The sequence below is a fragment of the Equus quagga genome, chromosome 1 (assembly GCF_021613505.1).
Source record: "Equus quagga isolate Etosha38 chromosome 1, UCLA_HA_Equagga_1.0, whole genome shotgun sequence".
In the NCBI taxonomy this organism is placed as follows: Eukaryota; Metazoa; Chordata; class Mammalia; order Perissodactyla; family Equidae; genus Equus; species Equus quagga.
In genome coordinates this window covers 110,504,975-110,520,894 of record NC_060267.1, presented here as the reverse complement: position 1 = coordinate 110,520,894, position 15,920 = coordinate 110,504,975, and the positions used below count along the sequence as shown (strand labels likewise).

The 15,920-nt window shown below is 41.2% G+C and overlaps 1 protein-coding gene across 4 annotated transcripts in view; it reads right to left on the bottom strand.

The window, feature by feature from the left end:
- SUMF1 (sulfatase modifying factor 1) overlaps positions 1 to 15,920 on the bottom strand; it is an 87,687-nt gene that overhangs the window by 34,416 nt on the left and 37,351 nt on the right. For all 4 annotated transcript variants that reach the window (XM_046637511.1, XM_046637502.1, XM_046637522.1 and 1 more), the window contains 4 exons: positions 14,749 to 14,831; positions 12,322 to 12,444; positions 11,453 to 11,567; positions 6,463 to 6,576 (listed from right to left, as the gene is read on the bottom strand). In XM_046637511.1, the coding sequence (XP_046493467.1) occupies positions 6,463 to 6,576; positions 11,453 to 11,567; positions 12,322 to 12,444; positions 14,749 to 14,831 (435 nt within the window). The remainder of the gene's footprint in view (positions 1 to 6,462; positions 6,577 to 11,452; positions 11,568 to 12,321; positions 12,445 to 14,748; positions 14,832 to 15,920) is intronic.

The following is a 15,920-nucleotide window of genomic DNA, read 5'->3' as shown; positions in this document are numbered from 1 at the left end:
AGAAAGAAGCAAACTGAGTCCCAGAGTAGTTAAGTGACTTGCTCAGGGTCACACAACCGCTAAGCCACAGTTACAGCAACGAAATTCAAACCTAGCTCTATTGGATTACACTGGCTCAACTCTTAACTGCTAACACAATCTGAGACTTGATGAGAGAGAATGATGCAAAAGGACAGCCTTACTATTACTGGTACCTATCAGGGAATATCTAGAACATTGTGTATAATTCTGGGTGCCATTTAGAGAAAGGGACTTTTTTTTTCACTCCTGTTATTCAGAGGAATGTAACCCAGGCTGCCCCAGATTGGAAACCAAGTTATCCAGAATGCAGCTGAAGGGATGGACATGCTTATCTAGAAAGAGAAAGGCAAAGGAACACATGCTGTGACTCTTTAGGTATCTGAAAAGCTTTCATGTAGAAGACAGAAAGAAGACGTGTTCTGTGTTCTCACCAGCTCCAGAATGAGGACCAGTGGGTTGAAGCTCCAGGGAGGAATATTTTGGTTGGCCATAGGAACCTTCAAATGGTGAGAACATCTGATAACACAACATGTTGCTCTAGGTGTTAGAGAGTTCTTGCTCCCCAGCAAGTTTTTAGCTAGAGGATACAGGACCGCAGCTGTCAGGGCTATCAATGAAGCAATTCCTGCGGGGATAGAGGCTGGAAGTTTCCATTTCCCACCTTTAAGATCCACTGATCCTCTAAACTAAGAGAGGAGGCCATGATACATTTGAGTGTCCTGCTCTATTTGCTCAAGAAGAGTCAATCGTGATAATGTGAAGCTTTAAAGGTAATTTTATTGTGAAGTAGAAATAGTGTTTTTACGATCTTTGAATAGCAGTTGGAATTAGCATTCACTCTTTTCAAGCAAGAAGCATGTATTTAGAAATATGTTTCCAGGATCTAAATATCTGAGCCATATACATTCACGCTTACTTCTATTTCTCAATTGTTTTTTGTTGTTGCTGTTTCTGGATGGTTAATCTCGCTCCAGAACCACAAAGAAAAGTGGCAATGGATAAACATTAGCTCTTCCTCCAGGAAAATTTCCATCTTCCATTAGGGGGAAGAAGATAAAATTCTTTTCCTAAACATAGTCCCAGGAGGCTGACATTTTGATCACCCTGCCTTCCTCTTAGCACTTTACTAAGTACAATTTGCAACTATATTAACCCATTATCAAGTTTAAGTCAACTTCATTAACACTTTCATGCCTTTTTCATTTTGAATACTAGGTTACTTCTCCATCAAACTAATTTATTCACATTCATAAAATGTGCTCATTAAAAATACGTGAACGAAGGCCTTATAGCAGGTAATAATTATCAATCAACTCCTCCTCCTAGCACTAAGTACTCAATGAATGCTTGCTGAATTGATGAGGCTGCCTATGGGGTAGTCAATGGGTGTAGCAGTCCCAACTAAGGACAATGTGATATTTGCTGGGTTTTGCCAGGCTCAGACAAGGGCAGTCTCATGCCTGCCATAAGGCAGAGGAGGACCAGGAGACAGGCTAAGCAGGAGTCTACCATTTTTGCTGCACACTGTTCTACATTATGTTGCACATACTACCATTTTGTAGCACATGCAGTGGTGGAAGGCCAGAGGAAGGGTTATTAGGAAGAGAAACGATCAAGTGTGGTGTGTAGAAGACGGACAAAAGTAACCCAAGTCCAATCATCCAAGGGCAAAGAAGTCCGAGCAGGACTGATAAGGTCAACACCTACCAGCATGCTGTACATGCTGACCTAAGGTCAGAGGGTTGACCAGTGTGCCATGTGCGATGGGCAAGGGCTCAGAGGAGTGCCCTTCAAAACAAGCAGAGTACAAACTCTGCAAACCATGGAGGACAGACAAGGAAGGTGTATAACCTCCCCGGTCAATTCTATACAATGTCAAAACAGCCTCGTGAAATAACACACTTCCCAAAATGTCTAGAGCTATACAATCTAATTATACAATCAAATTCCACAATGACAAAAACAAAACAAACAGAAACTTTGGCTAAAAGAATTTGGCAAGCAGCAGGGATTCATTCAGAGGAGGAATACTTTTTGGAAACTTTATTCCCACTGGACCTTAAGGAGCCATGAAGCACAAGTGAGTTTTTCATTGTAAGGATGACTATGTGATATGCCACCAAAGGCTAAGTATAGGAAGAATACCAAGCCCTCATTATTTATAAATACCACTTCCCCTCTGCTTCCAAAGGCCAACATTCCTCATTAACTCTGCTCAGTAGAAGCATATATTATCCGAATTAGGTAGCCAAAATGTAATTCAAACAAAAATAGTAAACAACAACAAAAGCACTTTTGAGGAATAAAGTAATTTCACATACAACATTATCAAATTTAATTTCACAATAATTTTATGAGATAGGTATAATGATTCCCAATTTGTAGAGAAGGAAACTTCAGATATACTCTAAGTTTAGAGGGATTCCTTTAATATTAAGTAGCAGAGCTATAATCCAAGTTACTTTGACAAATTCCAAACTGGAGTTCTTTCCCTTAGAAAAAAAGCTGCCCAAATGAGACTGTGTCCCTCTAAGTTAGAGTGGGAAGGATATTATAGATCACTCCATGCTTTCACCTAACACACTATTCACTATGGATGGTACCTGGATAGTGAGAGCGAATGAGTATGCAGGTATGGGAAATTAGGAAGCTATATAAGTCCATACATTCTTTTACTGAAATCACTACATACTGCCACAGATTAATATGGGTCTTGGGGTTAAGTAACTGAAAAGGAAAAAAAGCACAAATCATCTTTTTTTTGGATTATTTGCTTAAAAAAAAATTTAGAAGCAGTAATGGCCACACTCCAGATGGTGTCTGTTGAAGGGGTGATACATCTTAAGCAGCTCTAGAAAACACACACACATGCACGTGAGCATGCATGCATGCATGCTCCCCATAACCTCCTACCAGCTAAGACCAAACCGACCCTCACTTCGTACAAATACCTCAGCCTCTCTCAGGATTGTGTGTACAAAGCACACAAGGTGTTTCTACCACTTGCTTTTGCCATAAATGACTGCTGAATAAAATAAACACTAATGATTAACTTTTGCTCCCTGGAAGTCACTGAGTAAGAAAAATATATTCTCTAAATAGCCTTTGCATACAGAGCACTAACCTTTTCCAAGCTTTGCAAAGAAGTTTTAAAATGATTTGTCATTTTAAGTTACTCTTGAAGCTAACATATATATATAACACTGAAGAGGTCAGTTCTTGGGTTGAAATGTTTACTAATCACATGGATATTTTGGTTCAAAACTTTCCCTGAAAATGTCTGCTTCTATCCAGCCTTTCCTTTTGAAACACCTGGAATATGAACAATGATCAAACTCCCTCAACTCTAGGTATCTAGAATTGGCTTTACAGGACCAACGATTATGTACCAGGTTCTTTGCTAGGCACAGGAGATAGAGATGTCATTAGGGAAGGAAGGCAAAGAAATTAAGACCTCAAAGAAGGAGGAGTTTTAACCAGAAGAGGAGAGAACTACCATAATTGTGGTGAACTGCAGAGCTCAAATCCCAGAGAGAAGGTAAACTCAGAGAAGTGAACCTGTTTTCCCTAGAAGCCTGTGAATTCAAATGGCAGTAGCTATAAGGCTGAGAAGCTGAACAGAACTTTCAACAGACTCATGGCCTAAGGCAATAAAAAATTGGAGTTCAGGGCCCTTCAAGGAAGAAGAGTCATGGTAAAACCCCCAGACTTTTGATTGGCACGCTAAAGAACTACACCCAGACTGGTCTCCACAGTGACTGAAGTTCAGATTCAAATAATCTCAATTCCTGACTGAAATAAACTAATCTGAAATAAAAGTTTCCAGAAGCAAAGGTAAATCCTCTCTAGAGAACGTTCATACTATCCAGATCTCAAATATTCTCTACAGTTTTTCACATACAATGTCTAGTACTCAATCAAAAATAACCAGGCATGTGAGAAAACAAGAGGTAACCAAAAACTAAGAATAACAGACACAGAAGCAGATCAACAGGGCAGCTGGATATCAGAGTTATCAGATGCAGACTTTAAAACATGACGACTAAAAAATCACAGTGAGGGGCCGGCTCCGTGGCCAAGTGGTTAAGTTCGCGTGTTCCACTTCAGAGGCCCAGGGTTTCACCGGTTCGGATCCTGGGCACCAACATGGCACTGCTCATCAAGCCATGCTGAGGCGGCATCCCACATGGCACAACTAGCAGGACCCACAGCTAAAGATATACAACTATGTACCGGGGGGCTTTGGGGAGAAAAAGGAAAAATAAAATCTTAAAAAAAAAAAAAAAATCACAATGAGATAGTACTATACACTGACCAGAACAGCTTAAATTAAAAATATTGACAATTCCAATTGTTGACTAGGAGAATAGTTTTTGTCCCTTTTCTTTGGTTAAAAAAATACAGTAAATACAGTAAACTGTTAACATTTTTTAAATCTAAATGGTAGGTACATACATATCTGTTATACTATTTTCTGTACTTTTCTGAATTTTTGTAACATTTCATAATTAAAGGTTCAAAGAAGAAAAAAGAGTATGGCCAGAGAGAAACAAGCAAGGGCTAAATTATTTTTGCCTTTGAAGTCATGTTCAAGAGATTGTACCTTATTCTTTAGACAAGAAGGAGCCACTGATGGATTTTGAACAGAGGAGTGACAGTATTCGATCTGATCTCTAGAGAGATCATTCTAGCTGCATTAGAGCCAAGAGAGTGAAGGCAGGGGGCCCAACTGGGAGGCTGATGCAGTAACTCAGATGAGAGAGGAAGGAAATGAGGGAAAGTTGAAAGATTTGAAAGATGGAGTCTGAGTTTTCTAGGGCATTGGGGTTTAGTTCTCAAAACTGTTGAATTTCACCTGAGTCAAATCAGGAAGCAAATGAGGCCACTGTGACAAAGAGAAACCTAAAATGAGAACAATTTGTAGAGTAAGAACAACATCCAAGATACAGCCTGAGATGGGTGAAAACAAGAAAAATGTGAATTTTTCTGCAAATCCTTAGAAGAAACACAAGCCGTTATAAAACTGAACGCTAATAAGCACTCAGCTCGACAACAGATGGCCAGATAGATACATTCACAACTTGCCAGAATTCTGAAGCCTTGTGCACCCCCTTCCAAACATGCAGATGCTTTGATCTGAGGGGAAGAAAATTCTATTTCTGGTTCTGACAGCAAATACCAAGTCACATCTTGCCAGTAGAGAATGGTATCTCCCAACCACAAACCCACCAAGAATTTCACAACCTAAGTCTCATTTTGGAGAGATGGGCTGTCTTTGACCACTACTTCCACCAGCCTTGCCAGAAAGTACAAGGAAAATGAAGGCGGAATGACAGTTTCTGAAGAACTCAGCTTTTTCATCTGCACCCAAAGAAGTAGATCTGTGTCTCTAGATTATTCATGAGCAGCCCACGTGTTATTCTGTAAAGAAAAATCATGCATATCAAACAAATTTATCCCTACATTCTGAAAAATGGCCTGAGGCACAGAGTCTGACAATTTCTTCAATTACTCTGAGCTGTTTAACTCTCCGAGAAGAGTTGAAGAATTAGTTTCCTTTATTATTACCCTTTGTGCTTTTTCAAAAGGTTAAGGTTTAATATTAAGCATATCAAGTTCCCAGTCTAGCTGGTTTTGATATAAATATACATTCTTGGATCTGATTTATGAATGTCTAGTTTGCTAGAGATAGGATTTTTATGTGGTATTTTTCCCCCAATCTGTTCACGCAACAAAAAATATTCAGAGACATTCTTTTTAAAGGAAGTATTTTCCACACAGTGTCTCAATTTTTGTATATTCTGTTGAGAGAGCTTGGCTTTAGAAACAAAGCAGTATACTAGCTGCATTCAACATTCTTCCCATACCAAAACAGGTACAACTTAGACAAACATGGTTGTCTTAGGTTCCTAAGGCATATGACGCATTGAACTGACATACTGCGGAGTTCAGGAAATAATCACTAAATGATTCAACTTCCTGACTCAACATTCACTCAGAAAGTACCCTTTCTCGTTTTCTCCAAATAACGCTCCTGAATCAAAATTTCAACCTATGAAAACTCAGGCAACCAGATGCATGATAAATATCATCTAGCCGATCTCACTAATTATTAATAAAACATCAATGAATTTTGCATAGTTATTTATATATCTCACTCTGATCAAATTTATGAGATGAAGATAATTTCTAAAGTTATAGACAGATTCCTCAAATAATTATCACCATCACAATCCAGCAGCACATAAAATGCTCATAAACACTTTTATACAATGCTTTAAGTTAAGATAAGAGACGTGTTTAATATCCCTTTGGGGAAATTCCAAGATTAATTTCAAGAGTATATAAATACTCCTCAGAAACACAAGAAATTCTTGCCACAGACTGCCCAGGGGATGGATGTAGCCTTTTCAGACTATGCACTCTGAGAATGATACTCACTGGGTTAAGCGTCTCTTCAACAGAATGGTGAACAGTCCACCAGTCTGAAGTCCACTCCCATGCATTCCCTACTATATTGTATAAGCCATAACCATTGGGAGGAAAGGCATCAACCTAGAAATAAAAAAAGGAAAAATGCTGTCAAACTACTCACCTTGTTTAGAAAACCTCTTAGGTACAGAATTGCACTAAGAGCTATAACTTCAAAGTATGAATATTTATTTTCATTCCAACAGTCTAAATATAATTTGACCAATGTAAATACAAAGAAAGAGACATTTTTTGGCTTTGAGTTCTCAAAGGAAAAGACACTTTTTGGCTTTGAGCTCTCAAAGGAAGTTTAAAAACCTAAGGAGAGTTTATATTACATGTAGGAAAGCCAGTGAAATTATTCCTAATAGAGAGACTAATAGTGATCATAAATCAAATCTGTACCTGATGGGAAGGGTGGGGGTTGATGATACTTAGACCTTCAAAAGCATAACAGGAACATCCTATTAGACCCAATATGAGTCTTGTCATCAGAACTGAGCTACGCTGCCCACACACTGTCTTTTAGCCCTGAGAGACCCCAAGCCAATTCTTTCCTCTCCATCAGCCCCCTCCAACTCACCATCTTATCTTTAAGCCTCAGTCATCATCATCAAAACACTGAGGGGATTTGTTTTTATAAAGAAATGTGAATTCACTATCTAGCATATTTGTAAGGGAGGGTTTGCAGTCTCTGGAATCTGGAAGTATGAGGCAAAGTGTACACGTGCTTCAGCAAGCAATTATATCACATTCCAAAGGCAGGTCAGACAGTCTGCCACATCATATTGTCACAGACACAGAACCAAAGCGTAAAGCTTTTATAAGAAGGAGGATGGGGAGGGGAGCAAGAGAAAAAACTTTAAACAATAGTACATGCAGAACAGTTTTGTTATTTTAGTGACAAATTTTTTTCCAACCTTTTTTAATGGAAATGCTCAAACATAAAGAAAAATTTCATTTTTAAAATTAAAAAAATCAAGTTATCCTTGGGGTTTTCAAAAAATCTTTTTATAAATTCTTATTTTTTCCCATACTAATGAAGCAGGACTTAGGGAATGAATAAACTAAAATTCATCTCTATTTCCCTTGAAGAAGGTTTCAGGTCTTACACATGAATATGGAAACATCTGAGACCTGGGCACTTCAATTCAGAGCACTTCAGTCAAAGTTATGAAGCTACTCCAAAAAGAACTTACTCTGGATAAAGTAGAAAGCTGAAAAATTTTACCACTCTGCTTCCACACTCAGCATCCATTAAGAAAACGGCAGTACTTATTGACTGGTTCATTCAGTAATTCCACGCACGTCAACTAAAGGCAGGAAGGGGTTCAATGACAGAAGACATCGAAGAGCTTAATGAGGGAGAAAAGAAGAATATACCAAAAACAAAAAATCCAGTTCTTAAAGGCAGAGTGGGATGAGTAGGGAAGAGTGTGAAAGAAAATGCTGCAGAAATTCCCAAGAGGGAGAGATTTCTGGCTGGCGTTGTATCCTCCACAAAAGCAGAAGTATCTCTTGGGAATCGAGGTCAGAGTTCAAAGGTTAGAGGGACAGTAAAGGAGGGGAGGCCACAGGCATAAACTGTTCTTTCAAGAATGTGGAGATGACCAGAAAGAGCAAGGTGGGATAATAGCTGAAAGGAGTAGGAAAGAAAGAAGAAACTTACTTGTCTCAGGGAAAGAAGGGAAGAAGCCGGGGTGCAAGAGCAATTAAAGATGAAACAAACCTTCTGGAGGAAGCAGCCCTTTCCCAGGCTTCTGGAACTCTCAAGGCAGTCTGCCTGAGGTCCTCTTTATGTGCCAACACTCAGCAGCTGTTGCACACGCAATTTAACCTATCTGGTCCTGTTAAACCAGAAGATGAGGAAATAATAGTATCTACACAAAGGTTTGGGGGTTTTTTCCCCCTTTAAATAATTTGATGTTTAAGTGAGGCAAAATCTGAAGGTCACTCCTCCAAAACTACCATATGTGAGCATGCCACTAAGGAGAATAAAAATTCTAACTGCTTATTGTTACGTTAATCACACTAACCAAAGCTTCCGTCCAGGAACCTCAAAAGGAAACAAATGCACAATATATGAAAAATACTTCAAACACACTTATTTTCAGGTGAATGAGCTGGTAGGCATTAAAACCAAAACACACTAATAACTGTGTAACAGCAGCCAAGCAAAATATGAATCCAATTCTTTAGGTTCACTGTGGTCAGAATAGTTTGCTCAGTTTAAAATCAGATCGGAAATAATAAAATACATAAAACAGCAGGTGAGGGAGCTATTTCGTTGTGGTCCATCCCATCACTGAAGCTGAATTCCTGCTCTCCACTGACCAGAGCATGTGGACACACAGGGCAGCTGAGGTGCACTTGAAATGATTCTCTGAGTAAACCGCCCCAATTAAAGACAGAGATCTTGTTAAATCTCAATCAAACACAAGCGGAAGTGGCTTGCTGCTGCTTTCTCCTCGGGTCTTGTTTCTCAAATTGGTTCTCTGAGGGCTCCTGGTAACCGTTCCAATTTTGTCTCAGGAACTTCCACGGCAACTTCTTCAGGAAAGTTCTGTTAAATATATTCCAAGTAGACATCTGCTAAACTCCCAGTTAAATGTTCTAACTCTAAACATCTGTAAAGTGTCCTTGTTTCATATGGAATTTTGTGTTTTCTGAAAAGGTGGACTGACTTGAGAATAAATGACTACTTTCCTTGGAGGCTTAGGCACTTAATTAGTGATATGAAACTCTGCAGCAGTAAATGCAGTAAAATATTCATACCTGTCCAATATAGCCTTCTTGTGGCCCTTTACTAAAACTGACAGGCGCTTATAAAATGTGTCTGGTCCATCAGAAGCCCACGCCTTAAGCCTCAAGGCTTACTGCAGTGGCCCTACTTCTCACAGCCTAGCATCCCTGAGGGGGATCCAGGCTGCTGAGGTGCTTCTCGTACTAGTCTCTCTCATGTGTCCACTGCCAAAGAAGGTATGGGCCCATCACTCCAGGGCCATCCATGTTCAGGGTTAGTGCATCACAGGTGAGTTGTTGACCACTCCTTAGCAGTGTGTAACACTTGGACAGCCACTGTCCTGCTGTGTGCATCAATCAACATCTTTGCTAGGGTCTCATGGGCAGCCTCCCCATCAGGCACCTTAACTGATACTTTCTGTTCATCCTGCAGCACCAGTTCTCAGGACCAAAAGTGGCCCACGAGGTACCGGCTGGGCTTCTTACCCATATGAAGTTTGAGTTTAGTCCCCAAGACCTCTAATCACTTGTTTTACTGAATAAAACTACGTACCTACAAGAACACCAGTATCCTGAAGGAGACTTTGGAGGAACCAACTACAAGATGATCTGATTAGTCCTTTGTCTCTACTGAATAATGCATCCTTTTCCCTTTGGTCTGTCGTGGTTCCTTTATCACATTCCTAACGCATATACACAGAATTTTATATGCACACACATATTCACTCATATACCCATTTAAGGGCTACATATCCTTATGTAATTTATTTTTTACATTAATTCTGCCAGAAATAAAACTATAATGCTTTAACTACGATAGCTCAAAATATTTTTAAATTTCTGATAGGCCAAGTGTCTCCTTACTCTTCATCTTTTCCAAAAATGTCTTGATCTGTCTCTCTCACTTGTTTATTATTTCAGTTGAAATTCTGGAATCATTTGGTCATGTTCTAAATAATGTATCTGTGTTACATTTAGAAATCAACTTTGGAGGAACTATTTTTGTGTGAAACAAAAATACAAATATTAAAAAAAACAACTATTTGAAAGACTGTTAAAAGAAAATTATTCTCTGTAACAATAGACCCAGTGAGGTGCTATTTCCCCACCACAGGACTTCCTTCCTCACTGTACTGAGAGAAATGAAGTGTCTTTAACAGTGCCTCAGTAGTGTATGATTTGCTCGCAGAGAACAGTGAGAGAGGAGCAATCGCGCACTCATGGAGGGAAACAGGCCACATGCTCTCCGGAAAACGATCTGGCCACACACCTAACACTCTTACCAAGAAAGATTTCTAGCCTTTGACTCATTGATTTCACAGCTGGGAATCTACCTTAAAAAAAATCATCAGAGATACAATCCTATGTTTATATTCAAGACGTTCATTGGTGTATTGTTTAGAAAAAAACAGATATAACCTAAATTTGCAACAATAAGAGGTAAATAAATTAGGGTTCGTTCGAATGACAGGTTACCCAGCTGCTCAGAGACAAGGTATTTGTGGAGAACTGTTAATGACAGATAAAATGTTCCTGTTATTAAGCAGGGAAAAACAGTAGGATTTTAAATATTGTATTCAATATGACCCCAAAGCAATATGTAAAAAATATACAGGTACGTATACACCGGAAACACATATGCTGACATGTATGCTATTTAAGAGCATGGGCTTTGGAAACAAACCGACCTGGTTCAAATCCCAGCTCCACTGCTTTCCAGCTGTGTAACCTTGGGCAAGTTAATTAACTTCTCTGTGCCTCAGAATGCTCACCTGGAAAATGGGGATAATGGTACCTACCTTACAGAGTTGAATGGACATTAAATGAGGTAATTCATGCTAATGGCTTAGCACCATGCCTGGCACACCGTGAGCACTCACTACCCACCAGCCATTATTAGCATCAAAACGAACAGGAGGAAACACACCAAAATGCTAACAAGGGTTATCTCTGGGCAGTCGAATTCCAGATCTTTCTACTTTTCTCCTTTATACTCTTCTTGTTTTTCCTAAGTTTCTACAATAAGTATTACGGAATCAGAAAGAAAAATGTGTTATAAAAAAGAACGCTTGATTAATTATTAGTATCTGCCGTGTGCGGTAGTGGATGAACGCAAGAAGTGGCAACACTGGTCAGGGAGTGAGCAGTGGCTTCCACTCATTTCTACTCATTTCTCAGCCCTCTGGGGCTGCCGTCTTTCAGATGCCTCGCTACTCACAGGCGCAGTTCCTCGGAAGCCATCCTCTCCAGTGTTGGTCACAGGAAACTCGCCCTGCCAAATGTTGGCATAATGTTGGCCTTTCGGCTGCAGTTTGTTGCCCCAGGGGAAAAGTCTGTCAGAAGAGACACAGGCATCAGCCTGTCAAACAGGCACAGGCTTCTGGATTAAAGTCAAGAGAAGGAATGCAATGTTGTTCTGAGTGAGCTATTTTTCAAAATTTTTAATATATAAATAAACAAAGCTTTTAATCTGGATTTTTTTTTTAACTTCCACATAACTAGCTCACGTCAGGTTCACAACAACCTCAGTCTCTCCCGAGTACTCAGGAGGCCTGAAATAAATGACATAACTAAAAGAAGGCCTGATAGAAGGCTGGGAAAGCAGACATCATTCGGGACTTATATGGTAGCAGGATCGGGCACCATCACGCCACACTGTTTTACACAGCCTTCGCTATTTTAAGGAGCCCTTCCTAGAAGATGTGACCCAAACATGAGTTTTCTGCCTCATGGCTCTAGAAGCTGAGAAATACCGCAGCTTCAGGGGATGCTGAAAATAAGGAAATATGAAAAGCAAGGCAGCCTGCCAAGAGGCTCTAAAAGGACTGTGTAACACCAGGGGGCAGAGTAACTGGAGCTGCACGGAGCCCACTTCGCCAGACTCTTGGCTTTAGGGGGCTGTGAGGGGCTGGTGACCACGCGTCAGTGTCTCCTAAGCACCATCGTGGAGATGAGGAAGGCCCAGTAAGAAAGAGCTGTTGTTGCTGCTGCTGTTTTAAATCAACTTTCTAACCAAATTCAGTTCCACAGATTTAGAGAAAGGTCAACATATTGTTGGGCAGGATGAGACCCACCCCCCTCCAGTACCTATTTTGCAGACCTCCTCGACAACTGTATTCCCACTCAGCTTCTGTGGGCAACCGCTTTCCCGCCCAGGCGCAGTAGGCGACAGCATCGTTCCAGGAGACATGGAGAACGGGATGATCGGGCCTGGGGAAGAGCGAGAGGAGAGTGAAGGGGGCACAAAGTGGAACGGGAACTGTGAACCAGCTTCAGCAAAGCACCCACTATCACCTTCAGTTCACTCTGTGACACTGAGTGGTCCTGGTCCCCAACTCAAGCCCCAGCCATGTCACATCTGTCACCCTCCACCACAGGTTTCTCACATCCCAGGCTCCTAAAAGGGTTATAATTCCTCTTGGAACTAGGCTCAAAACATTTCTTCACTTTGCAGGCAGGCCTGGCCCCCCACAGAATCTCAGCTGGTACTGTGGATGCGGAGATGCACCCCTCAGATCCCCCTTTAAGGAACGAGTGCTGCTCCAGCTGCTGGGAGTGCTGTCGGCAGAAGCTTCCAGCTGTCGGCTCCTTCAAGGCTTCCCACAGCTACAGACAGCCCACCTCAGAGCCATCAATGATGAACCACAGCAGAAGCATAAAGGCCCAGCCATGTCGGCACCCGGCAGCTCAACCCTACGGGCCATGTATACCCCAGAGCTCTCTGCGGGGTTGGCTGGGACTCACTGGGCCTGCACTGTGGTCTTGGCATCTCCCTCTGCCCAATCCTGCTTCCTGCCTACCCTTTCATAGGTATGGATCCCTAACAAATATTCTGCACACCAAACTCTATCACAGTTTCCTGCGATACGGTTATCTCTGTTTCCAGAGAGCCCAAGCAGTGATACTTGGCTTTACACTTTGCATCTTTCTACTACAGATCAGCCAGCTGTATTTGCCTCACTCTAGCAGACTCCAAGTAAGTCTTTATTTTTTCTAAGGGTATAGAGGAGTAGGAAAGGTTAGGGGGAAAATTTGACAATAAGAGGATATACACATTTACCCAGCACCAGATAACTTTAGCACCCTGTTTACTCTTTTTCAAGTAGACCACACATTCCTAGTCCATTCCTTAAACATCTTTGAATTCCCTACAGTAATTACACCGTAACTTTCATTGATTCTTTCAACAAATGCTTACTGAGTATCTATTGTGTGCTAGTCACTGTTTTTAGCACTGATAAGAGATGCACTTTTCTCAGAAGATAGACTCAGTCAGTGGATAAAATACATTCCCCTCTGGGTTTTCCTTCTTCCCTTAGCTTTTTCTTTCACTATTAAATTAAGGAAAGAGGGGCTGCCCCGTGGCCAAGTGGTTAAGTTGGCGCACTCGGCTTCAGCGGCCCGGGGTTTCACTGATTCGGGTCCCAGGTGCGGACATGGCACCCATGCTGAAGCGTCAGGCCATGTTGGGGTGACGTTCCACAGGGCACAACCAGAGGCACTCACAACTAGAATATACAGCTATGTACTGGGGGGCTTTAGGGAGAAGGGGAAAAAAAAGAAAAGAAGACTGGCAACAGTTGTTAGCTCAGGTGTAAATCTTAAAATAATTAATTAAGTAAGTAAGTAAATAAGATGTTAATTGGGAGCTAAGAGGCCCAGTCAACTTGTGGTACCCAAGAATCCTATGACTTTCTGCCTTGCAGTCTTTTTCCACCACAGCGGCTGCCAACATAGGCTTTGAAAGACTTCTGACATTTGTCAAGGGGCATAGCCCTAAAGCTGAACTTAATGTGCTTCCAGCTCCCTGACAATGAGGGCAATAACCAGGAATGTTGTCAAAAATAGAGGCTCAAAAATCCCGTCTGAAAAACTGGGTTAGGAGAACAGTTTTCTTGGGCTGTTGAGATGCTGAGTCCTGACCCAAACCTTTCTCCATCCCCAGGGCTTAAAGTGCTACTCTATTTTGCTTGAGATAATTATTTCCTTGCCACCCTGGAGACTTGCTGACCGACTTGCCGCTCTGTGGTTTTCCAGTCAGATGGTGGCTTCAAAGTATGTCAGTCCAGGACTGGAGATAACATGGATCCTATAGCCAAGGCCTGAGCTTCAACAGTGGCTGCTTGGCAGGACACAACTACTTATACACATGACAGGCTTCTTCCAGTTAATGACCCACTCATGAGAGAGAGCAGACAGACAGGTTGTGAAGACTAAACATGTCATAGATTTGTAATAGGCCTGTCAAAGCAGGAACAAAAATCAGCAAGAAGGAACTCTGACAGGCCAAACAAGGAAGGAAAGAAGCCACTTATTACGAGCCTTCTATGAGCTAGGCACAGTGTTTGCTCTTTACATACACTATTTCCTGCCATTTTATCTTCCTACCAACCAATTGGAATTTTTCATTCTCACGCCTTTACAGATGAAGATGGCCATTGAGTTCCTTTTCAACAGCATGGGAATCTATTTGGAATAAAACATGTCAACCAAGGAAAGAACCACCAGCCTCACCTGTGCAGAACTGTAGAGTCGGGCCCTTCTGGGTGTCTCCAGTTAGCGCCTTTAACAGGTAACCACCAGGGAGCAGCTGCAACCTCAAAGCAACACAGAAGCAGCTGAGTTTAGCTACGATGATTCTAGAAAAACACTGACTCAGCATGTGCAGGAAAAAAATCTCACTTATGGTCTTCAACTTGCATTTGACTTATCCCAATTACCTTTACCAGAATATCAAAAATAAAGATTTGTATGTAAATAAAGCTTTAACAAAAAAATATTATTTCATATCATAAAGCACCACAGTGACTAAGTAAGTATGTATTTAAATGGTATATATCTCCAAGAATTTTAAAAAGATGAACCGCTAGCTAATCCTCTAGAATCTCTAACAAGAGAGACAGGTAGTACTGCTCCTATTTAAAAGATGGGGAAACAGAGTTAACCCGACAATTAAGTGCTGGGCTGAAGGTCAATCAGGGTGGTCAGAGATCAAGCTGAAGCACAAAGTAAAAAGCTGGAGTGTGTTTTCAAAAGATCCTGGTTCAATTTCCAGCCCAACATTAGCTGTGTGGCCCCGGGCAAGTTCACTGCTTATCTGGCTCCTCAGAGTCCTCATCTGTGAAATGGGAGCAGGTCCCCCATGCCTCACCTACCTCAGACTACAGAGGAGGTCGAATTACATAAGATTGGGAAATGTTCAGCCACCTGTTCCCAGGACCTTAATCCTACTTTACAGTTCCCTTAACCCAAACAACAATAGCAAGTAGCTCTCATTTAGTGACTGATTAAGAACTTGGTTTGGGAGCCAGTCAAAACGAGATCTGAATCATGGCTGTCACTCATGATGTGACCCTTGGCAATCTACTGAACCTCCCTAAGCCTGTTTTCCCATTTGTAGATGGAGACAGTAACAATACCTACCTCATGAGTTACTACAAGGAGGAAATATAGCACACATAAAGGGCTTATGACTATGCCTAGCACTTAGCAAGCACTCAGTAAAGGGAACCAGTCTCAACCACGGCCTCACGATAGTCAGGAGCAGAGCCCTAAAAATCATCATCATCATTGTTGCTAATACTAACTAAAGAACAGAAGTTTGCAGATGATCCTTCTACCATAAACTAGAGCAGACTCAAGGTTATCCCCATGACAATGTTACTCTGAAACATTTGCATCCCGAA